Source organism: Rattus rattus, chromosome 16 (assembly GCF_011064425.1).
Source record: "Rattus rattus isolate New Zealand chromosome 16, Rrattus_CSIRO_v1, whole genome shotgun sequence".
In the NCBI taxonomy this organism is placed as follows: Eukaryota; Metazoa; Chordata; class Mammalia; order Rodentia; family Muridae; genus Rattus; species Rattus rattus.
This window is the reverse complement of record NC_046169.1, coordinates 41,701,452-41,724,814: the sequence shown is the minus strand read 5'-3', so window position 1 is coordinate 41,724,814 and position 23,363 is coordinate 41,701,452. Positions and strand designations below refer to the sequence as shown.

The 23,363-nt window shown below is 51.4% G+C and overlaps 2 protein-coding genes across 5 annotated transcripts in view; one reads left to right on the top strand and one right to left on the bottom strand.

Annotated features, from left to right (window-relative positions):
* Positions 1–6,928, bottom strand: part of Cryba4 (crystallin beta A4) — a 12,461-nt gene extending 5,533 nt beyond the window's left edge. Inside the window, exons 1-2 of one of the 2 annotated variants that reach the window (XM_032887027.1) lie at positions 6,845–6,928; positions 525–575 (exon numbers count right to left, since the gene is read on the bottom strand). In XM_032887027.1, coding sequence (XP_032742918.1) covers positions 525–563 — 39 coding nt within the window. In that variant the 5' untranslated portion in view covers positions 564–575; positions 6,845–6,928. The remainder of the gene's footprint in view (positions 1–524; positions 576–6,844) is intronic. The other variant, XM_032887028.1, reaches the window with a different exon arrangement.
* Positions 4,645–18,489, top strand: Crybb1 (crystallin beta B1). Of its 3 annotated transcripts, XM_032887024.1 has the most exons (6): positions 4,645–4,774; positions 6,137–6,321; positions 8,516–8,634; positions 12,321–12,453; positions 16,250–16,392; positions 18,219–18,489. In XM_032887024.1, the coding sequence occupies exons 2-6, from the start codon at positions 6,148–6,150 to the stop codon at positions 18,400–18,402; spliced, it is 753 nt and encodes a 250-aa protein (XP_032742915.1). In that variant the 5' UTR covers positions 4,645–4,774; positions 6,137–6,147; the 3' UTR covers positions 18,403–18,489. The 3 variants fall into 3 exon arrangements, with proteins under 3 accessions (XP_032742915.1, XP_032742917.1, XP_032742916.1); XM_032887026.1 differs by lacking the exons at positions 4,645–4,774; positions 6,137–6,321 and adding an exon at positions 7,976–8,170; XM_032887025.1 differs by lacking the exons at positions 4,645–4,774; positions 6,137–6,321 and adding an exon at positions 7,976–8,191.
* The last annotated feature ends 4,874 nt before the right edge of the window (positions 18,490–23,363 follow it).

Sequence of the window (23,363 nt, the reverse complement as noted above, 5' to 3'; positions counted from 1 at the left end):
GCAGAGGTCATACGCCTCTAGGGCCAGGTGGGCGAGCAAGGGGGGGGGACTGTGGGGTCCCGGACAATGCAAGTGGAGGATATGGACAATTCTATCCCCTCCACCCTGACAGCAAGCAGAGCCTCCATTTCTCGAAGCCTTCATCAAAGACTTTTAGCTCCCCTGTGTTATTAGTTGTGAGCCAAGATCTCACAAGACCCAGGCTGGCCTTGAGCTCACGAGCTTCCTTCTGCCTTGACTTCCCCAGTGCTAGGGTGGTGCGAGCCACCACACCCAGATTTTAGTTTCTCTTTCCAAAGCCAAGTATGGCCAAAGAAACACAGCGGAAAGATTGCATGCGCTGTGACTCAAGGGTAGGGACCAGCTCAGGTTGTGTGCCTGGAGCAGGTTGCCCTCTAGTCTGAACCTTGGGCACAAGGCAGTCAGGAGCCCTCCTGCAGGATGAGGAGGTTCAATGAAGTTTTGTGGTGGGAGACTCTTGGATGTCTCCTTCCCTTCCTCCCCCCCCCCAGGATGCTCCCTACCCGCCAGTGTCCAGCTGACTTGGTGCACTGCAGGGTCATGTTGGCTCAGTCCTATAGAGAGAAGAACACAGTCACCTTCCATCTTGTTCCCAGTAGCATCTCTGACTGAAGGCTGACCTGGGCAGTGTCAGCATCAAGATGGGTCTGGGTGTTCCGGCCCCGGGGTGGCCCTTCTCCCATCCCACCCCCCACATGCAAACAGCACCGTTGCAGCTGCAACCAGGTGTCATCATCTCCAGCCCCAGGACACTGTGGGCTGCTGTGCCATGTGAGTGGAAAGAGGTGGGTGTATCACATGTGCACACACATACACAGAGAGAGAGAGAGAGAGAGAGAGAGAGAGAGAGAGACATTCACACACACACACACACACACACACACAGAGAGAGAGAGAGAGAGAGAGAGAGAGAGATTCACACACACACACCACACACCAAAACAAAGTGCAGCTCTAACCTGGTGCGTGGCTCTCATAGTGGACACACAGGCCAGAAAAGGATGGGGGAGGGGAGACTTGGCATTTAACTAAGAGTCACAGTCAGCAGTCTGAACATTTATAGATTTCCTGGGATATTGGCATTCGGGATGAGCCAGTGACATCCCCAAGATGGGAATCGCAGGATGCCACCAGAGAGCTTAGCTCCAGTCCTCTCTCCCACTCATACTTACCAAGAAGGGCCCAGAGCACATGTCAGAACCAGAACCAAACAAGGTCAGGCTCTTATAGGCAGGAAAGGGGCAGGGGCCCCAAGGGACAAACACAGACTCAGCAAGCCAGTGATAGAAACAAAAGCCAGTCCTGGCCAAGGCCCAGGGTGAACATGTCAGCAGCTCTGGCTTTAGTGGGGAGGGATCTGTGGCTTGCCCCAGGGTCAACGACAGAGAATATGAAGGGGGGATAGCCTGCCTCCATTAATTCCACAGGATCCCTGACCAGGACCAGGGAAAACTAGATAGACTTGGGGTCCAACATCATCTTGATGGTGGGTGCCCTTCTGTCTGTCTGCATGATAGGACAGATATTAGCCAGATCACAGGGTTCTGTGCCTGTCCTCCTCCTGCACCTCACATGCCCCTGACTCTTCTAGCTAGACTTCACACTCTCACTTGAGGCTACTCTTTAAAGGGTGGAGATTCTGCTAGGGCTGGAGACACAGAATGCAAGATTCCTGGCCAGATTCCAAGCCCACTTCACTTTGAGTTCACACGGTGGACACGGTTGAAGCTTCTATGTGGGTCTCAGTTTCTCTGGGGAAATGGTGGGTCATTTGGCGTTCATTTGCCCTGGGCTCCCTCTGGAAACCCTTCTGTCAAGACCTCACACTCTCAATTGAGGCTACTCTTTTAAAGGGTGGAAACAATGTATACAGTGGTTTGGAAGCAGTAGTTGCAAAACCCTGGGGGACAGTGGGACCGGAACCAGGGTTCTGAATAACAAATGCCCAGGAGCACAATTCTTCTGTCAGGACCAGAACCTGTGCACTCTGCAAGGCCTGAGGAAACATCCGTGGCTGTGCGTGCAGGAACAAAGGCCAGGAGGGGCTGCAGCTTGCAAACATGCCTCACAAAGCAACACATGCCTGATAAGCATGTGGCATCCCATGGACCTCGCCTCTGAGAGGGCCCCGTCACTGGAGAGGTAGCCTGACCGGAACCACTTGTGGTAAAACTCAGCCTTGCTACTGGGTGACACAGATAGAGAACGAGTCCTGCGATGGCCAGGAAAATAGCAGCATCTCTTCCTTCCTGGAATGTCAAGACAGTTGTCACACAGGCAGGACAGGCAGGCGCAGTCTCCACAGGCAGCAGCCTGGGTCTGCATCCAGCGCCTGGGGGCTAAGGACCTTTGAGTAGGTGAGAAGGTTCCCAGTGCCTGTAAGCCTCAGTTGTGTTGTATGTTGAATAGAAATAAAAAGACGGGGCTGGGGATTTAGCTCAGTGGTAGAGCGCTTACCTAGGAAGCGCAAGGCCCTGGGTTCGGTCCCCAGCTCCGAAAAAAAGAACCAAAAAAAAAAAAGACAAAGTCAGGGCTGATGAGAAGGCTCAGAGGGGTATCTCCAAGCCTGACAGCCTGACTTTCATCCTCAGGACCACAGGGAAGAAGGGGGGAACGGACTCTTGCGAGTTGTCCTCTGATCTCCATGTGAGCACGCGTGTGCACACACACACACACACACACACACACACACACACACATGTGCGCGCACACATTAATGGTTGGCCTGAAAGCACAGGATACCCCAAGCATAAATATGTTCCCGGTGAGTAGTGTCTGCACCTGTTCTAAGAACAAAGGCCTTGAGTCTTGGCCACTTTTGCCATCCTGCATCCTGTAACCATAGAAATAACTTATCGTTATGAATGACAGTTCCCCAAAAGCAGGTCTTCATAGAGTCTGGAATTGGGAGGTTGGAAGGAACTGAGTCCACAGCCCGGCATGGTCTACACTTGCTATTCTAGCACCTGGCATGTGGAGGCAGGAAACCTAGCCTCAGCTACATAGAGGGCTTGAGGCCAGCCTGGACTACATGAGACCCTGTCTCGATATAATAAGAAGAAATAAAGAAAAACATGAACACCAGTCCCACATGACGGATGGGAAACAGGGCTGGAACGCGACAAAGGAGCCACCCCACTTTCTCATCTATAAATAGCGATCTGAAGAGCTGCCCAGCAAGGGAGGCTGCTCCCATGTCCCCGAACCTTTGGCAAGCTGCCCATGGCTAGGAGGGTCGGGGGACAAAACTGCCCCAGATGCCTGCCCTTGAGGCAAGATCTGTGGGTGGCCCCCACCACAGGCATCTTGGCCTGAGTCCCAGTGGCTGGCCTATCCTGTGGTTCCCAGCTTGCTCTTCAAGGCCTTGGCCCAGGATGAAAGGCAGAGAGGAGGCTAGCAGAGAGAGGGGCTAAGTGCTGGGCCTAGGCCAGGGTGACCACAAGATAGAGATAGACCCCATGCGGAGTCCTGGATCCCCCAGAGAAGAAGGGTTTCCCAGAAGATGGCTGTAACCCTACTGGGGTTGGGGACACAGAATGCAAGATTCCTGGCCAGATTCCAAGCCCACTCCACTTTGAGTTCACACGGTGGACACGGTTGAAGTTTCTATGTGGGTCTCAGTTTCTCTGGGGAAATGGTGGGTCATTTGGCGTTCACTGGTTTGCAGGATGCATGGCTGTCCTGCTTTCTCCTTTGCCCTGGGCTCCCTCTGGAAACCCTTCTCTCTATTCCTTTCTCTCTATTCCCCCCACACCTTCGATCTCTGTTCTCACCTCAGATGTCCATTACCTCTGTCTCCTCACCCTCTCCAGTGGACCCTGGAGCCCTGGCTCTAACAGGGACCTGCTAGGGCCTGCATGAAACTCTGGCCCTTTGCCCGGTCAGGTATAGTGGGATGTGAGGCTACTCAGAGTCTCTGTGTTCCTGACCCTGGGCAGCACCCCTGGCATCAGACAGTGTGGGCTGATGCACAATGAGGAAGGAACCAGGCCTTGAGTACTAAGCCCTTGGGCCTGAGACCCAGCCCTGCCCCATCACCCTAGAACAGGAATTCAGGCAAGCCTCCATCAGGGCCAAGGCTAGATAGCCAGAGCCTTCCTGTTTGCCAAGGCCATTACGGGTCTCTGCACCCAGCCTTCCTCATCCAAGAAATGGGTACGGCAAGGACCCGTATAGGGCAGGTGTGCTGCAGAGCCCCAGAGATGGCCATCCCAAATCCCAGAGGCTGCAAACACACAGAAGTGCTCAGGACTGGGACAGTGGACTGAAAGCCTACTTCTTGTTTTTACAAAACATGTACACGTTCAACGTTGTCTTCAGTTCTGGGCAGCGTCCACAGGGGCACTTGACAGCTGTGCCTGTAAGCCTGAGACCCCCAGAGAGAGGTAGAGACTTGTGAAGCCGTATGGTGAAGCTTGGTGACTGAGGCGGGATTCTAATCCAGGTCACCTCCTCCCCAATGCCCCTTCCTTAGCCTAGGCTGGCAGCCAGCAGGGCCCTGGGCCTGTCTCCAGCCAGGGGAATAGAGAGAACAGTCAGAGCAGGGTTGGGGCCAGGGTTTCTCTGTGTTCCAGGCCAACAATAGAAAGTGCTAGACTGGGCAGTAATGTGGCAGAGCCGGCCACGGGCCCCATCCAGGTTTGCTGAGCCAGCTGCCTCTTTGTGCTACACTATAGACCCTGGTGCCTGCCAGGTTATAAAATGGGGGGTTGGCCCTGAGGGACCCATAACACCAGCCTGTCCACCAACACAGGTAAGAGGGGACTGCCACACTGCCCAAGAACTGGAGGGAGGTGGAAATATGGGGGGAGGGTGGAAATGGGGGGAGGATGTCTGATGAAGACAGAACTGGGCAGACACTGGGAGAAAGCCAAACCCAGAACTCTGTTGCTGGTGCATTACTTGTCTACTTAGCACTCTGGAGGCTAGGGCAGGAGGATTGCTGAGAGTCAGAGGCTAGCCTGGGCTGCAGAACAGAGGAGGGGAGGTAGAGAGGAAGGAAATGGTACCCACTTGGAGAGGCAGAGAGAGGATGAGAGGAAGGGAGAAGGAACTCACAGCTGGTCAAAGAGTGTGACTTCTGGGGAGTGTTTCCCAGAACAGTGACAGGTCGAGCGTGGTTGAAACCCCCAAATGTGATCCAGATGTGTGGGTAGCAGAGCAGCCACCCTTCCTGAGGAAGCCTGGGAGGAGTGTGCTCACCCCAGCTAGAGAGAGGGCATTGGGAAACCACCTGGACCCAGGGAACTTGCTTTGGGCCCCAAGCACTACAGCAGCACGTAAATTATCAGCAACATCTTTGGTGGATTTCCTCCAGGGGACAGTGCCGTCAGGCATGACCCCTACCAAGAAATCTGTGCTCCTCGAGGGACCAGTGGAGCTCACCAGAGTCCTCTCCCCACAACGCCCACAGGCCCAGCTCTGGCATGGAGCAATGGAAACACATTACTCCCTCTCCTTTTGCCTCCCTGTCCTGAGTGCCAGGCTGCTATTTGCACACCCACATCTGCCCTCAGAGGATGCCAGGGGCGGAGGAGGACTGGGAGAGGTTCAGGACACGCACACATTTGCACTTGCTCTGTGAACAGATGTTGCCTGAGAAGCTCCCATGGGCCTGGCGCAGAGACAAGTGCTAAGGAGCTATTCCAGGCGGGAGAGCTTACAAGACTGCATTGAGTAACCAGGGTGCCTGTTCATCTGCTCCATGGCAGCTAGACTCTAGAGGGGTATCCTGATCCCAGCTAGCCCGCAGTTAAGTTCAAGATGTGAGGGTTAGGGTTAGGGTTAGGCGTTCAGTATTGTACCTGAGTGTGACTGCCACTCACGGCAAGAAAAGCCATGCACAAACACACGTGGCGGTGAATTAACCAAGCACAGGAAGGGAGGAACAGAGTGTGGGGCTAGGGGTTAGGAGGCAGCACAGGGAAGAGACAGTGTCCAGGAGGGGGTTGGCTGTCCCAGAGCAAGATGGAGCCTACAACTTCAGTGCTGCTTCCCAGGGAGAGCCGATGGCTGTGGAGGAGCCCACAGTCATGGGTGAGACACACAAAGGTTGGGGGGGGTTGGAAGCACCACTCCAAAATCACCCAACCCAAGGACTTTTTTTTCTTTGCAGCATCAGAAACCATGTCTCAGGTTGCCAAGGCTGCGGCCACCACTGCGGTGAACCCAGGGCCTGATGGCAAAGGGAAGGGAACCCCATCCACGGGGACAGCCCCAGCCCCTGGCCCTACTCCTGTCCCAGCTTCTGTGCCCAGGCCTGCTGCCAAAGTAGGGGACCTGCCTCCTGGAAGCTACAGGGTAAGGATGCGGGGGCTGGGCTGGCTGTTCTGATCCACTCCTCCTCACCCTGTTTCTCTCTCCTACCCCCACTTTCCTCCCCTTCCTCCTCATCCTCTCCCCTTAGCAGGTCTTCTTCCTGTGTCTCTGCCTCTCATCTGACTTTTTCTGCTCTCTGTCCTCCCTGGTCTTCCAGTCTCCATCCTCCCTGGTCTGCTCTCCATCCTCCCTGGCCTGCTCTCCATCCTCCCTGGCCTGCTCTCCATCCTCCCTGGTCTGCTCTCCAAGCTCCCTGGCCTGCTCTCCATCCTCCCTGGCCTGCTCTCCATCTTCCCTGGCCTCTTCCTTCCCAGTCTGGGAACCGCAGGAGTTCCACACACCTGGGAGAAAAGGGTGTCTACTCTAGAGCGTGAAGCAGTCCTCCTTGCTGCCTACCTATTCTGCGTGAGGGAGTTTAGAGGGCAGCAAAGCCAGAAACACAAGAGGAGTATGTTGGGCGATGGGATCACTCATGCCAGGAGAGCCCCAGGGCCACCAGGCTGACCTCTGACCTTGCTGGAAATTCTCCCCCAAGTTCCAGGTTGCAGGGCTCCTAGAGAGACCCAGACTTCCTACTCTTGGGGTTTGACTCGCTGTCCTCACCCTGGGGTAGAGACCTGGCCACGATTGGTTTATGACTCACACCTGATCTGGATGTGGCTGCTTTTGATTTGCGTCATTATGTTTAATCATTGACTTAAATTTACTTTTTAACAAGGTTGCAAGCACCTACCTGCAAACCTCACAGCCCAGATATAAGCACAGATTTGATGAAAATCCTACCTGGCCCTAGGGTCCCTTAGGACTCTACCCTCTATGATGTCCCCAGCTTCAAGCATCTACCACGTACACTTGGTGCTGGCTGAATAGCACCCTGACAGCACCAAATGGTGGAGTTCCTGTGTGGGACAGAAAACGGGTAAAATTCCAAATAAGAGACACAGAGGTGAGGGAGGGGTTGTCTGTGCCCTGAGTTGTGGGCTAGTGAATCTTCCCTGTATTTGGGTCCACAGATAAGGAAACGTCTCAGGTCCTAACTTGAAGGAGTCCTCTAGGGGTGGGGTGGAAAAAGCAAAAGAGAAGAAGGAAGAGGAGGGGGAGAGGGGAGAGGTGGGGAGAGGGGGAGGAGGAGAGGAAGAGGAAAGAGGAAGAAGAGAGAGAAAGAGGAGGAGGGAAAGAGGAAGAGGAGGAAGAGGAGGAAGAGAAAAGGAAGAGAGGAGAGAAGGAATAATAGGAGAAGAGGAAAGAGAAGGAAGAGGAGGAGGAGGAAGAAGGAAGTAGGAAGAGGAGGGGAAGAGGAAAAGGAAGAAGAGAAAAGGAGGAAGAAGGAAGTAGGAAGAGGAGGGGAAGAGGAGGGGAAGAGGAAAAGGAAGAAGAGAAAAGGAGGAAGAGAGGGAAGAAGAAGAGGAATAGTAGAAGGAGAAAAGGAAGAGAGGAAGGAAGTGGAGGAGAAAGAAGAGAGAAGTAGGAAGAGAATAGGAGAAAGAGAGGCAGAAGAGAGGGAGGAAGAGGAAGAAAAGGGGAAGTAGAAGGGAGACTCAGAAGCGATGGTGACTTCCCAGAATTGTACCTGGCTATAAGTGATATCACAGTGGGAGGCACTCAGGCCCTACCCAGGGTAGAGGAGGAGCAATCTCAGAGCGCTTCCTGGTGAAAAGTGGCCTCTGCACCCAGAACAGGTTCAGGACCGCACAGGTAGCCTGGATTGTGAGTTAGGAAGTGGAAGGTCCAAGCTGGAGATTCCTGGTGAAGAGGTCATGCCAGGCTGAGAAATAACAACGAGGAGAAGCTGGAAGGGATGGACCTGACGTACACATGCTTAGTACAACAGGTACACACGCTGGGAGCTGAGGTAACAGAATAAATCCCAGGTCGGTCTAGGCTACACAGAGAGACCTTGGATGGGAGACACAGCCCCCATTCCTGCTTCCAATGATGGAACTGATCTTGAGTTCAGTATGGGGAGACCAGAGGACAGGTGCACTCACAAACTGAGGCTCATGGCACCATGATGAGGCAGATCCAGGCTGACGACACATTTGATTGACACATGCCCTTCAGAGGTTGTGGGACTTGAGCCTTTCATCTGACCGGCTTGCTTCATTTTGGAGTTAGTGTCATGGAACCAGACCACCCCTCAATCTGTCTCTCAGGCATGGTGGGTTTCTCTCTGCAGCTGGTCGTCTTTGAGCAGGAAAACTTCCAGGGCCGCCGGGTGGAATTCTCGGGGGAGTGCCTGAACCTGGGGGACCGTGGCTTCGACAGAGTGCGCAGTCTGATCGTCCTCTCGGGACCGTGAGTGCTGGGGCGGGTGGGGACTCTCTGCCACAGAGCAGCTACACTTGCCTGACACTTCCTAGTCACACCTTGGTCATTCCTTATCCTAGCTGCAAACCCCAGGGAGAGGGGGTATGGTGCTCCCTCATTGACATGAGGCAACCAAGAGATAGAAAGACCTGAGGGTGCATAATATATCACCTGAAAGAGCACCAAGTCGAGAGAGAGAGAGAGAGAGAGAGAGAGAGAGAGAGAGAGACCTCCCCAGTCAACAGCAGACAAGGAAACTGAGGCTCTGAAGGGATGGTTAATGAGTGATGTCATCCATGCCGAGTGGCCGAGCTATGTCCCAGGCTACTGGATTTTACCCCCAGTTCATGGAAGCAGCAGGCTAGTTTTCCAGGGCTATCTCCATGAGCGGAGGCCATCGTGTTCCAGCTACCATAAAGCCCACCAAAGGGTGTGGCCAGCCAGCATTTAGGTCATCCCCTGCTATCTACAGCACGAAGTGAAGTGCCAGGTTGTTTCAAGGTCAGATTTAGATCAGACCTACTTGGGTTTGAACGCTCACGCCTTACTGTGTCTGGTTCTTCAGTCTCCAAGCCTCCGTTTCCCTGACTCCGAGACAAGGAGAGTCAGAATGACTTAGGGCAGAGGCTTGGCAGTGTAGACATCCAAGCACGGGTGTGTTAACAGCGGTGGCTGTCCACTCTGGAATTTCTGGAGCACACCAGGCTCGGCTCTGATTTATGGGCCACCTCCATGCTTCTCTCGCCCACCTGGCCGGTCAGCCCCAGTTCAGTCCCACCCATCCCCCAAGCCCATCTGGGACAGGAACTGGTCGCTGTGGCCATCTTGAGGTTTGAGGGTGTTCGGGATGCCGATGACTCAAAGCCAGAGTATTTCTCCACAAAAAGAGAGACGGCTATGACCATGTCTTTTTCTTTCGATGTTCTGGGGTTGTGCCCAAAAGGAACAGACATGGGCCTGAGATCCAGAGGCAAGGGCTGAGTCAGGGATCAGCAGGCATGTGGGAAGAAAGGATGAAGAAGGGGAGAGACATGTACCCAGGAGGTCTCACGTACCATGTACCTAGGAGACCTCAGCCCGAAACCAGACACCATGCATGACTTGGGCTGGGTACCACCTTTCAGGGCTGAGGCTCCATGTCCTCATTTGACTCCTGCCTTCCTCTTCTCGACTGTGGCTCAAAAAAGCCACCGGCAATGAGGATGGACACCAGGACACATACCAGACATGTCTCACAGCTGACTAGGTCCTCGTGAGCCACCTAAAGAGGAGAGAGGAGTACGGAGGGAGAGCAGCAGGTGGCAAGACCACCTCTGTCTTGTCTTTTCGTAAACAATGGCTTCCTCCCACCCCTAGTCCCTGATGCAATTACCCTGGGAACCGTGTGTTGAGTCTGCTCGATGAGCTCCTTGGTTTCAGAGCCTCATTGTTCAGTGACGCAGGTGCAGCTGCTTTTCCTCCTTCACTGAAGTGTGATTAGCTTCAGTGACTGCTCCCAATCATGCAGTGGAGAGTGAATGATGAGCTGGGATTGGAACTCAGGTTTGTCATTTCCCAGCGTCTCTGGTCTTTATGCTTTTGTGGCTCCACCTTGCGAGGTTCTCTTCCCAGCTAGCCATTCTACCCATCACATGTATCACCCATCCACACGCGCATTCGTCTGTAGGCCAACCTGTCCGGTCATCCGTCTGGTACCCATCACTCTCTTTCATCCATCTTTCCCTATATCCATCTATTTGTTCACCCTTCCAGCTACTCAGCCACCTGCACATCCACTCTCTTGTCATCACCTATCCATCCATCTGCCTCTCTACCCATACAGCCATCCATTCATCTACATATCCACGTACACATTCACTTATTCATCCACCCCTTGCTTGTAACTGAGATATCCATCCATCTATTCATTAGCTTATCCATCTGTCCATCTGTCCATCCATCCACTTAAACATCCATACATCCATCATCCATTATCCATCCGCCATCCATCTATCTGTTCATTGGTCTCCCCAACACCCTATTCATTCATCCATCCATCCATCCATCCACCCATCCACCCACCCATCCATCCATCCATCCACCCACCCATCCATCCACCCACCAACTGTCTTATCCACCTGTCCCATTCACCTCTCCACCTAGCCTGTTTATCTATCCATCTGTACAGTCATCTATCAATCTATCCACCCCTACCCACCATTGTTCTATCTATCCTCTCATCTATCTACCCACCCATTCCTCTACTCATTCATCCATCCACCCATCCATCCATTCATCATCCATCTACCCACCTATCTATCCACTCATCTACCCATCCATCCATTCACCCATTCATCTACCCATCCATCCACCCACCCATTTATCCATCCATCTGTCCATCCAACCTCCCATTCATCTATCCATCCACCCACCCATCCTTTGATCTCCTTCTCCAGTCTACTAAGGACCTCGGTTGTCTTCTTGGAGGACAAGTCTTATCTTCATTCTGTCACTTCAGTGTGACTGACTCTTCCCTCGGACAAGGTCCTGATGTTCCCATGATTCTCAGCCCATGACGGCATCTCCATTCTGGTGAGAAAGTCCCCGCATCCCTCAGGGAGATAACATTCATGGAGATATTCCGCTGAGCCTCTTGCTTCTTCAGAATTCCAAACACGCAGAGTGAGGATCACCACCCTCGGGATCCCTGCTTTAATCTTCCTGGTCAGACTACACTGAAAAAGCCCCCACTAGATTTTAAACTTCCAGTTTACTTACTCTTCATGAAAGATGGAGCGCTTCGTGTGCTGTCATCACAACACGAGAATTCAGCGGGTGCCTGACTAATGCCCCACCTCTGCACCACACACCCCGGCTGTGGAACTCTTGCTCTCCAGGCTGCTTCTCAGCAAATGAGAATGAATTCTCTCAAATCTTAACCTCTGAGCCCACTCACATGTGCTTCCTTTGACTTTGTTTCCATGTTTGGAGACAGGGTCTCACTGTGTAGCCCAGGCTGGCCACAGATAGCACCATCTTGCTGCTTTCCTCTGGGCTGGGATTGCAGGATGCATGATCATTCTTGGCTCCTGTGTTTTATTCTAAACGATCCTTGGAACACAAGCTTGTACCACTCTGACAGGTGAAAACCTACTTTTGTTGTAAGTCACGGGTACCTGAGAGATGCCTTCAAAGCAGCACTTCATACCCTGGCCTGCAGAGCTGAGGCAGCGCCTGGTCCTCCCATGGTTGGAAAGGAGTGACCAGTAGGTGTTAGGATCACAGTAGCAGCAAACAGAGACGTCGTCCCAGATGTTAGCGAGTTTAAAAGAAAATCCTTCTTGAGAAGTTAGTTGGCCCTAGGTCCTTATAGTATTTAAAACCCTGTGGATCCCTTCTTTGCTAAAATAATTTGCTCAGATAATTACACACCGCATCTCACTTAATCCTTCGCCAACTCCAAAAACAGTTAGTGTAGATGAAGTGACGATGCCTGGGAGAGGGGAAGCCACTAGTCCGTGGTTATGCAGGGATAGGGACAGAATGACACCCGGGCCCATTGGCCCCACTCTGGGTTTTCATTTCGGTATCTGGGCTGCTGTGCAGAAAAGAAGCAGGAAGAAAAGCCAGGAAGGAAGACACTTACTGATGCTTTCTCCTCTGTCTCCATCCCTCTTGGTCCTTCTTATGTCCAGCTGGGTGGCCTTTGAGCAATCTGCCTTCCGTGGGGAGATGTTTGTCCTGGAGAAGGGTGAGTACCCACGATGGGACACCTGGACCAGCAGTTACCGCAGTGACCGGCTCATGTCCTTCCGGCCCATCAGGATGGTGAGTGGTTGGGGCTGGGGCAGAGATCTACCATGAGCACAGAAGCCTAGTGACCTCTGGTTGTTCAGAAACAGACTCCCTTGCTCTCTACAATTCTGCAAACACCCCATCCGTGTCCCACCGGGGCTGTGGTGATAAACAGACACTTCTCTGCTCTGTGGGTTTGGAGTTAAGCTTCTGGAGAGTGAACAAAGACATGTTAGTGTGCTCCTTGATTTCCCCCATAGTAGGTCAAGTTCCCGGTTGCACATCGTACACGCTGGGCAGCCTTTCAAAGCCCAGCATCCACCCAGGGAACACAACATGCAGAGCGAAGTTTGCACTATAGTCAGGCATGGCACAAAGTCCACGATCCCAGTACAGGGGAGGTGGAGGTATGAGGATTCTGAGTTCAAATCTAGCCTTGGGTATAAGAGAGACTTTGTTATAGAAAGGGGGGGAAAGGAAGGTAAGTTAGCTGTGAAGTGGCTAATAAAGGGACTTAGGGAAGGTAGTTGTGATGTCTTGACCACATGACAACATATGCTGAATTAGATCAGTGCAAAAGAGATGACTCTAGATCATGGAGACAGTATCATAAAGTGTGCAGTCTTTCCAGAATTATGAATCAATTGTGAATTATGAGCCAATTACTCTTTTTACTTGCTCATGCCCGGCTCTGATGCCAGTGACTCGCCTCCTGAGGTGGGAACTCCTGTGAAGAAATTCCTTAATGGAGGCTTGCCAGGGAACTGTGAGGCATTACTAACACACCACTGTGTGTCAGGCAGCCAGGGTCCTCGCAGCACATTGAGAATCCCAGGCTGGATTTAAGCCTTCACACTAGGTGCCCTTAAGAGCTCAGAGCTTAGCTATAAACCCTTAAATCCCAGGCTGGATTTCAGCCTTCACAGTATGTGCCCTTAAGAGCTCAGAGTTTAGCTGCAAACACTTGAATGGCCTTCTATGCTCATCTGTGTCAGTGGCTCTCAACATTCCTACAGCTGTGACCCTTTAATACAGTTCTTCGTGCTGTAGTGACCCCCTTCCCAACCACAAAATTACTTCATTGCTACTTCATAACTGTAACTGTGCTACTGTTAAGAATCTTATTGTCTGATCATACAACATATCTGATATGTGATCCCCATGAAAGGGTCTTTTAACCTCTCAAAGAGGTCACGACCCACAGGTTGAGAACCAATGATCTACACACTGGGTGTGAATGGGAACCTTGCTCAATCAGGCAGTGTCAATGAAGTACCCTGTCTAAATGCTGCTATCCAACATTGTAAGGGCTATCCATTTATAGTTGGTAATGGTAGGGTGGTGTGTGTGTTGCTTCGTGTTTTGAGACAACATACCATACTGAAGCCCTAGCATTGTGTCTCCCCAGGGTTACAGGTATGCACTACACAATCAGATCCTAAGTGTTTACTGAGCATATGAAATCTGGCGGGTCTAGATGGAGATATTCCATAAGCATGAAACACGGTCCTGGTTTTAAACACACCACTACATGTGTTTCTCACAAGTGTAAAACCATTTTCACGTGATCACGCTGGCCAGTTTTAAAAACTATGGTTGCATTTTAGACATAGTCGTTTAAATAAAATATATTAGAAAAATTTAAAGACTATCTACCTCCACCTCACCCAGATCAATTAGTTCTGATTCTGTGGGAGCAGCTGATTCTGGGGGAGCCCCTTTCCTTCACCTCCCCCCTCCCTAGGTCATCTCTTACACATGCGACCATGCTCCGGTGGTCTGACTCATCCTGTGTCTTCTGTGACTGTTCTGATTCTGGGCCATCATTGTCCTTCTCCTGAGCACCTCCTCCACCCCAGCTCGCTCCTGGGTTCTCTGTCTCTCTTTCATCCCTGCTTTCGTGAAAATTACTTCCAAAATCAAACCTGATCCCAGGGACCCGGGCACAGTGGCACACATTTTTAGCCCAGCACTCAAGGAGGCAGAGGCAGGCAGATGTCTGGGAGTTTACATACCTGACCTAAATAGTGAATCCCAGGCCAGTTAGGGCTATAGAGTTGGGACTCTGTCTCCAAAAAGGGAAAAGTGAAAAACAAAACAAAACCCACCAGAGTGATTGCCTCTGGCCTGATTTCATGGGCTCAGTCCCAGGCCTGCAAGTCCATCTGTAACCACAAGCCTCGGCCCCTGCTGCTTGGGATGAGTGAGGGGAGCTGGGATTGGTTGTCAGTTGTCAGTGGGCGGAGCAGCCAGCACCTGAGTGCGCAGGAGCAGAGTCAGCCCTAGGAGAGCATGAGGAAAGGCTACACAGGGGCCAGCAAGGGCAGAATCCTGCAACAGCAATTAAACACTAGCCCCTGGACAGACACGGTTGCGCCTACAGGAGTGGACGGGGAAGAACAGGGTAGGAGTGGGTGTTCGAGAGAGGTGGGGTCCCATGGGGACTTATGGGGCATGGTGAGGTTATACCTCTATTGCAGTGGGGACCCGCAAACTGGTTGGCTCCCCCAACTCAGCCAAGGTCCTCAACCGCTATAGGTTAACAGTTACTGGCACTGAATCACCTCGAAGCGCTCGCTAATCGCGGCTCCCGTGCCCCCATGCCTACTTCAGACCACACCCTCTTTCAGGGACATTTTCCTATGCCTTCTCTTCAGCTCGGTGTGATCTCTACCCTACTTCCCTCCTCTGGCTTCCAACTCCTACTTGACCTACAAAACCGCTCTAAACTCTGTTCTCCTATGACAGCTCCCTTGATCCCTGCCTCCTGGAAGAGTTAACTGACTTGGCTCATGTACAGTCTAACACAGTGTCCGCAGTGTCTGTCCACAGAAGGACACGCTTGTGACCTGCCCTCCCCTTGTTTGTTTGTTGACAATGGTGGATAAAGGACCCCTTTATCGACCACCTGCTATATGCTGGGTGCTTTCTCTTCCTTCTGTGACATCTGGTAGCAGCCCTGGTAGGCAGAAGCCCTTATTGTAACAATTGCAAAATTGAGGTCCAAACAGAGAATGAAGGTCTTCACGCTGCACAGCTTGTCAGCAATGGGCTGGGCCTCACCCTGTGCTGTTGGTGGTTCATCCCTCTGGCACTTCAGCTATTAAAACTAGTGTCGGGGCTCAGTGGCAGAGCACTTGCCTAGCAGGACCAGGATTCCACCGCCAGCACTCAAAACATAAAACCAAACCGACCACCAACAAAACACCAGGTCCAGCCAGAGCTCCTTCTATGCTGTCATTCAAAGGTGTACCACGGCATCTTCCAGATCCATTGTTCAGCTACGAAGTGTCTTAGTCACGGTCCCATGGGTGAAGTGGGAGTGGGCAGTGGCCCATTTTATGGGAAGACACATTAAGGCTTGAACTGTGTGAAATACCCGAAGTATTGGGCCACAGTGAAGACTCAAACCCAGATCCATGCTCCACACACTCTTCCACAACCTGTGGTCCACCGTAACTCACTCCGATTAGAAATTCATATAAAAAGACATTGGCTGGGGCTCCCCATTGGCACAGAGAGACTGTTGGGAATTGGAATGGCACTTGTCTGAAAGGCACTGTCTCTGGCTGGCTGTGTGGCTTAGATCCATACGCTTGCCCTCTCTGAGGCTCTGTGCTACTGCAGGGTGATGCCACACATATTTCCTTGTACAGACTCAAGCCTGTGTGGATGAACTCATTTTATCCTTGGGCATTGGAGATGTTTCAACCATTGTCTCCTCTTCTCAAATGAGGAGGGCCCTCGCTGGATGGCCCGGGGGTCCCTCCCCACCTCTTTCTTCACCCCCTTCTGCTTCCATTTCTTCTGACTGTTTCTTCCTCCCCAGGATTCCCAGGAACATAAGATCTGCCTGTTCGAAGGGGCCAACTTCAAGGGCAACACCATGGAGATCCAAGAGGATGACGTGCCCAGCCTCTGGGTTTATGGCTTCTGTGACCGTGTGGGCAGTATAACTGTCTCCAGTGGCACGTAAGCATCCAGGTTCTGGGGCCGGCAGCAAGTGCAGAGTCAGAAGCTGAGAGTATCGGAGACGGAATGTCACATCAGGTCCCTGGGAAAGGGAAAGACCTTATAATTCCCTCGCCCCCACAGAGATCTCACACAAAGGCACATACACAAAGATCTGTCTCTGTCTCTCACACACACAAAGATTTCTCTCGTGTTCTCTCTTGCGTGCTCTCTCTCTCTCTCTCACACACACACACACACAGAGAGAGAGAGAGAGAGAGAGAGAGATCTCACAGAGACACAAACACAGATTTCATGCAGACACACGCACGGAGACAGATCTCTCTCAGACACACAGACAGATCTCTCACACAGAGACCACACGTAGAGATCTCACACATACAGATACACACAAAGAGAGTTAGATCTTGCTCTCTCAGACATACAGATAGATGATCTTTCACACATATACACGCAAAGACACACAGAGATCTCACACACACAAACACAGATCTCAATCTCTCTTTCACACACACCTCACTCATACACACAGACACACACATCACATACACACACACACACACACACACACACCTTACACACATATACACACAGTCTTCCAGGACTATGTTCTGGGCATGTGGTAAGTTCCACCTCAGTCTAAATACTAGCCCAAAGATGGAGAGAATCCCAGCTCCTCAGGCATAATGAGGCTCTGGCCAGAATAGATGTGGACAGAGGGTAGGTCCAGCAGAGATCCCTGGGTGCACCCTGTCTGCGCCTCAGTGTTGCTGGCTGCATAATGGGTGGATGAGAAGCCCTCATCCACTTTGATCCCTGGGATCTGAGGCTCCCAAGCAGAGTCCTCTGTTCTACCTCCATGAGAACCTAGAGAAGGTCCGGTGCCTTACCTTCTAGAATTGTCCCCTGTAGATAAGATGAGTATCACTTTCTGACTTCCTGTGGTGTTTCTGGCTGGTAGCTTACCCACCCTGCCCCCAACCAAACCTGTGTCCTTCTGAGTCTTATCTGGGAGCCTGGCCCATGCTGGGCACAGAGGGGAGACTTGACTTGAAGCCACTCTCTACTTAGAAGGGTTTCTTCTACCCAGTACTAGAGATCCCACTGTGCCCTCCCTGTACAGTGTGGACATGGTCCAGCCTGGGTTCCCCTCCTCTATCAGGGTGGATGGAACTGGGTGGGATCCAGCTCTTCCTGCAGAGAAGCCAGCTAATGACAAACAGGGGGCCATAGAAGGGCTTGAAAGGCCTGCAGCTTGTGTTCAGGCAAGGATGGACTTAGAGTGAATCATCCACCATGCCTCTCCTTGGTGAGGAAACTTTTGTGCTGTACTCACCCATCAAAGGAAGTGAACCCTCATCAGAAACGGAAGGAGTGGGATCACCACTGTCCATGCCCCGCAGAGGGCAAACTGAGACCCACGTGGCTCAGCTTCTGGGTTATCTGACAGTAGACAGTGCTTACAGTAACCCCAGAGACTCACTGTATAGGGACTCCAGTTTCATGTATTGGATTCTGTTCTGGGCGGGGGAGGGGGAGTGCAGCATCACCCGCAGCACGAACTGACTGCCAACAGTTGGGGCGTTCACTCCATCTGGTCCCCCAAGCATACTCAAAACAACATCCACATGACTGCCCACTTTACAGAAGAGAATACTGAGGCCTATCAGAAAGAGGAAGAACAAGTTCCATTAACTGGGGCCAGAAGGGCCAAGTCGGGGCAGGTGTGTGGCCCTTATTGGAACACTTGCTGCAGGACCGGTGATGATAAAGAAGTTGGAGGGGGAACGCTGTCTATCCTTACACCTTCTGTGCTCTCTTTCCAGATGGGTCGGCTATCAGTACCCAGGCTACCGTGGCTACCAGTATCTGCTGGAGCCCGGAGACTTCCGGCACTGGAACGAGTGGGGTGCCTTCCAGCCGCAGATGCAGGCTGTGCGGCGCTTGCGGGACCGTCAGTGGCACCAAGAGGGCTGCTTCCCGGTGCTAACCGCTGAGCCCCCCAAGTGAGCCAAGCTCCTGGCCTCACTTCTACAGCCCGCTCTGCCTCAGCTCTCATCCCCCCTCCCAGTCCCCTAATAAAGTTCCTACAGCCGACTTGCGCTTGGATCCATGAACCTGCGACTCCTGGTCATAGTCACAACCAGAACAATGAATCATAAGCTCGGCAATCACTACCGAGATCGTTTTCTTCCATGGGGTGGGGGTGGGAGATCGAGTTCTATGTCCTAAGCTGGCCTCGAGGTTTGGTGTATATTCAAGGATGGCTCTTGGAGCTCCACACTCCCTGTGTAGCAGAAGATGACCTTAAACTTCTGCACCAAATTTTTCCTTCCCTTTTCTTCTTCTTCTTTTTTTTTTAAGATTTATTTATTTTTATATAAGCACACTGCAGCTGTTTTCAGACACACCAGAAGAGGGCGCCAGATCCCATTCCAGATGGTTGTGAGCTTCCATGTGGTTGCTGGGATTTGAACTCAGGACCTCTGTGCTCTTATCCGCTGAGCCATCTCTCCAGCCCCAGATTTTTCTTAGAGGTGTGAACCACTGAGTTTATTTGGTGCTAGGGCTTGAGCCCAGGGCTTTGTACAAGCTAGAGTTCCACCAACTAAGCCACATCCCCCAGCCTATTCGTTTATTTGATTACTTATTTATCAAGACAAGGACTGCAGGCTGTCGAGATGGATATTGTGAGTTAAGAGAACCCACTGACTGGCTGCCCTGTCAGAGGACCTGGGTTCAATGCCCACCTCCCACGTGGCAGCTCACAAAAACAGCTACTGTTTCAGTCCTTCAGACACCCTCTTCTGGCTTCCAGAGGCATTCATTTATGAGTTCATGCAGATAGAACACTCAAGAACATAAAAGTGTATGTGTATATGTATTATTTTTTTAAGACAAAGCCTTGCTGTGTAGTCCCGGCTGGCCTTGAACTCAGGATCCTTCCATCTCAGCCTGTCAAGTGCTGAGATTGCAGGTGTGTGCCTCTGTACCCGGCCGCAAGAATATTTACAAACATTTCGCTATAGCTTTCAGATTAGTACTAGGACCCTTCCAGTTGAACATGGGAAGAATACCAGGGCCCAGAGACGGGAACAGACTTGCCCAACATCACGCAATGAGCATCCACACCCAAATCCTGGCTTCGGAGTCTGCACATCAGACTCTCACCCTCTCAGCAGCACCCAGATGACTTTCTGCTCCGCTTGCCTGTAGTCTGGGTGTGGCATTTGCATTCGGCACTTTAAATAGACTCGTTGGTTTGTAAATAAAACTCTGTTATAGCTCTCCAGGAAAGCAGAAACTCAGCCTCATGTACTGTAGGCAGAAAGTAGTCACACACAAAGAGATCAAATACAATTTAGAGAAGACTGCCTATTAAGCGTCAGCGGCACGTCTGCTCCCCTGACTCCAGCTGGCCTGCTCCTGATGTGACTCAATGGGTCATTAGCGAGTGTTGGAGAAAAGCACAGACCAGCTGAGATATTTTTTTTTTCATGTTCCTGTTTTAAACAACGAAGAGCGAAAGGAATGTTACTTTTGAGCAAACGATTCAGTCCACATAGAACCGGGTGTTCCGGAAATCTCTACCAGGCGTTATTGACTCGCCTATCTGTAGTTAGCATTGACTGACTGACGTTAGCCGGACGCTTGTAGTGAGAAGGGTGTTGCTATGGATATCTTCCAGGAGAAGAGGCTGGAGTCATGGAGCCAGAGCCTGCCTGGTGAAGCGTGAAGCACGGGGAAGCTATATTCTAGGCAAAGCAAACAGCAGAGTCCTGCTGGCCCAGATGGCACCAAGATATCGATGATTAAAAGAAAACAAGTGTATCTTCCCGTCACCTGCTTGAAACTGCTGGCGGAGAGCTGTGGTGTCTGCATGTGGAAGCAGCACCCTGTGCGGTGGCCAGCTCGCACAGCTGCGCCTGGCAGCTTTGTAGTGCCCCGAGTACGGGCGGGGGCGCAGGGAGATTGTGGTAGATGCAGCAAAGCATCCTGGGATGGGGGCAGTGGCTTGGCGGTTGTGTGGGCAGAAGTGGGGACAGGTTAGAGGCTGAGCCGGCAGAAGATGAGATGATAAGGAAGGTGGGGTCTTTTAACACCTCATCTGGGCTTTCTAGGGCTCCAAGGCAGAGGTGCCATGTTACCTAGCCTTCCTTGGGTCTAGCGCTATGCCCCCGGCATCCTGCCTCTCCCTCTACCGTGATTCAACTCTCCTATCCGACAAAGTGGCTAGCATCTCCAGCAAGAAGGCTTGCTTGTGGATCAGGATTGTGGGGGCAGGTCTGTGCTTCTGTTGAGCCCTAGGAGGTATCCTGTAAATGGCTTCCTTCCGGGTCTTACTCCCCAACTCTCAATCAATCAGTAGGTTGATTGTCCTTCCAAACACAATATTCTGAAGATAAGGTTCTTGGCAATGCTTCGCCAGTCTTCCAGGACTGATTCTAAAGGCAAGCCTCCGAGAGATTCCCCACCCTGAGCTGGCGAACTCCTGCCATTATTTCTGTCTTCCTCTTCCTCCCATTTTCTCCACCCCGATCTCCTACGGTGTGCGAGTGAAGATCTTTTCGTCTGTATCCCTTTTGATATTATAGTCCAGGCTGGCCTTGCATTTATTGTGTAGCCAAGGATAATTTTAAACTTTTGATCCTCCTGCATCTACCTCCTGAGTGGAGAGATTAAAGACATGCTGTCTCGAGCAGAGCCCTACAGTCATGAGCCATAAGCACTTAACTCTCTTAGCTCTAAGGACCTGCTGATAGCCGAATGGACCACACTGCCCGAAGGAGAAAGATGAATTCCATTGAATCGACTGAACAGTTTGCCAGTTGCTCTGGGTTTTATCAGCACTTGTTAAAAAGATAGTTTTGATATTATTTACACCGTGGTTGTTTTTACTTGTGTCAATCTGATGAGTCCTAGAAAAAGACAAACAGATGTCAGAGAGATGCAGCTCGGTTGGTTAATGCCTGCCTAGCATCCTTGGGTTTGATCCTCCCCACCCCCACCCCGCCAGAAAATACTGGGTGTAGTACCACATGCCTATAATCACAACCATTGGGACGTGGAGGCAGGAGGATCATATATTCAAGGTTATCTTCTGCTATATAGGAAGCTGGAGTCAACCTGGGCCACATGAGACCCTGGAGAGAGAAAGAGAGGGAGGGGAGGAGGGGGATGGAGAGGGGGAGAGAGTGAGAAAGTCAGAGAAAGAATTGGTATTCAGCAGCTTGATTGATTTTCAAACTTCCCAGTTGCTCTCAGCTCAGTGATACCCGTATTTTCTCCAGGGTGCTGACAGGTGAAAAAAAAATGGGCAAATTAGCCTCCTCGAGATTAGATACATATACTTGCCCAAACAAACACAAAAACCCAGGAGGGATTAACAGTCAGTACTTTTTTTATTTATTTATTGTTTGGCTAGCAAATTTACGAGCACATAAGACAATCTGTAAGAAAAACAAAGCACACAAAAGACTCTAAGCAAAATAAACAGTGCAGAGGGAAAGAAAACTCACTCCGGGGCAGCCAGGGTGAGCAGACAGGATGAGCCTACAGGGTGAGCCGACAGCTTGTCAGCTCTGCCCTGGGTCCTGACTCCAGCCTGCTCTGGAAATGTGGGGCTCTGACCACCTGGGGAAGAACTTCAGAGCATCAGCATGAGAAACCACCATGTGTTGTTTTGAAACAGAAACCCAGTTTCAACCACAACTCAAAACATGATTCAGAGGTGACACTGATGGAAAGCAGGGGCTAGTCACAGTCACCTTTCTGGAAGCTTCGCCAGGAGCATGCAGTCCTGCACCCTACATTGGTCTGAGCCCCCATCCCCTTAGTAGATCCAAGATCTTGAATCTTCAATCCAAGTATTTGGGAAGACAAAGTCTCCACGGTGACGGGGGTAACCCACATCTTTCAGGCTTGAATACATGGGTTGCTTGCCTGTGTGCAGCATAGAAAGGACTATCCCCAGAAGTGCTCAGGGTCACCGACCACAACCCAGTCAGCATCAGGGCATGTGGCAACTGAGTTCAAGGGAGAAGACATGGTTCCGGGGTGTCCAGAGGGGCTCGGAAGAGATGAGCATCTACGGATGGCAATGAGGGCGCCTGCCTAATCCCAGCTCTTGGGAAGCAGAGGCAGAGGTCACAAGTTCAAGATCAACCTGTGCTACATAGTGAGACTGTTTCAAAAAAAAAAAAATGAAAGGGTTGGGGAGGCAGACCAGTCAACAAAGCACTTGCACTGAAACATGCAAACTTGAGTTCAATGCCCAGAACCCATGTGAAAATGTGGGGTGTGGTAGGTTGTGCTGGTAACCCCAGCACTAGGAGGCAGAGATGGGAAGATTCCCTGGGGCTCCTGGGCCAGCCAGTCCAGCCTAGTTGGTGAACTTCTCGCCGATGAGACATCTTGTCTCAAAGGAGGTCACTAGAATTCCAGAACATAACACTTAGGGTTGCTCTGGACACACACACACACACACACACACACACACACACACACACACACACACACACACACAGAGCAGAGACGACCACCTTGTTTGGAGCCATGATGCCATGGCAACCAGTCATCTGGGTCAAAGATCAAAGGATGTTTCCTGAAGCCTGACCATCCAGAAAGAAACAGTTACCACACAAGCTTCTTGACAGAGAATGAGCCTAGCTGCCTGCTGCTGCCAGAGTACTGGAAGGGCGAGAGACCTGAGTTTATTTACATTAGAACTAACAGGCAGCTGTAGTTCTCAAACCACATTTCCTGACCGAGGCTCTGTTTCCTCATCTGTAGAATGGGTGTGATGATAAGAAACCTCGGAAGGCTATTGGAAAGAATGAGCAAGCAATAGAAATTATTAAAAACAAACAAAATAAAACAAAACAAAACACAAACCAAAACCTGGTGCTTCTGGGGATGGACTCTAGGGTTCTGAGACTGTTGTTCATCTGGCTCTACCACTCAGACACATC

Coding starts and splice junctions, on each gene's coding strand:
- Crybb1 (XM_032887024.1), top strand. CDS start 6,148: ATGTCTCAGGTTGCCAAGGCTGCGGCCACCACTGCGGTGAACCCAGGG. Junction 8,635..12,320: donor CTGATCGTCCTCTCGGGACC/GTGAGTGCTGGG, acceptor TCTTATGTCCAG/CTGGGTGGCCTTTGAGCAAT. Junction 12,454..16,249: donor CCTTCCGGCCCATCAGGATG/GTGAGTGGTTGG, acceptor CTTCCTCCCCAG/GATTCCCAGGAACATAAGAT.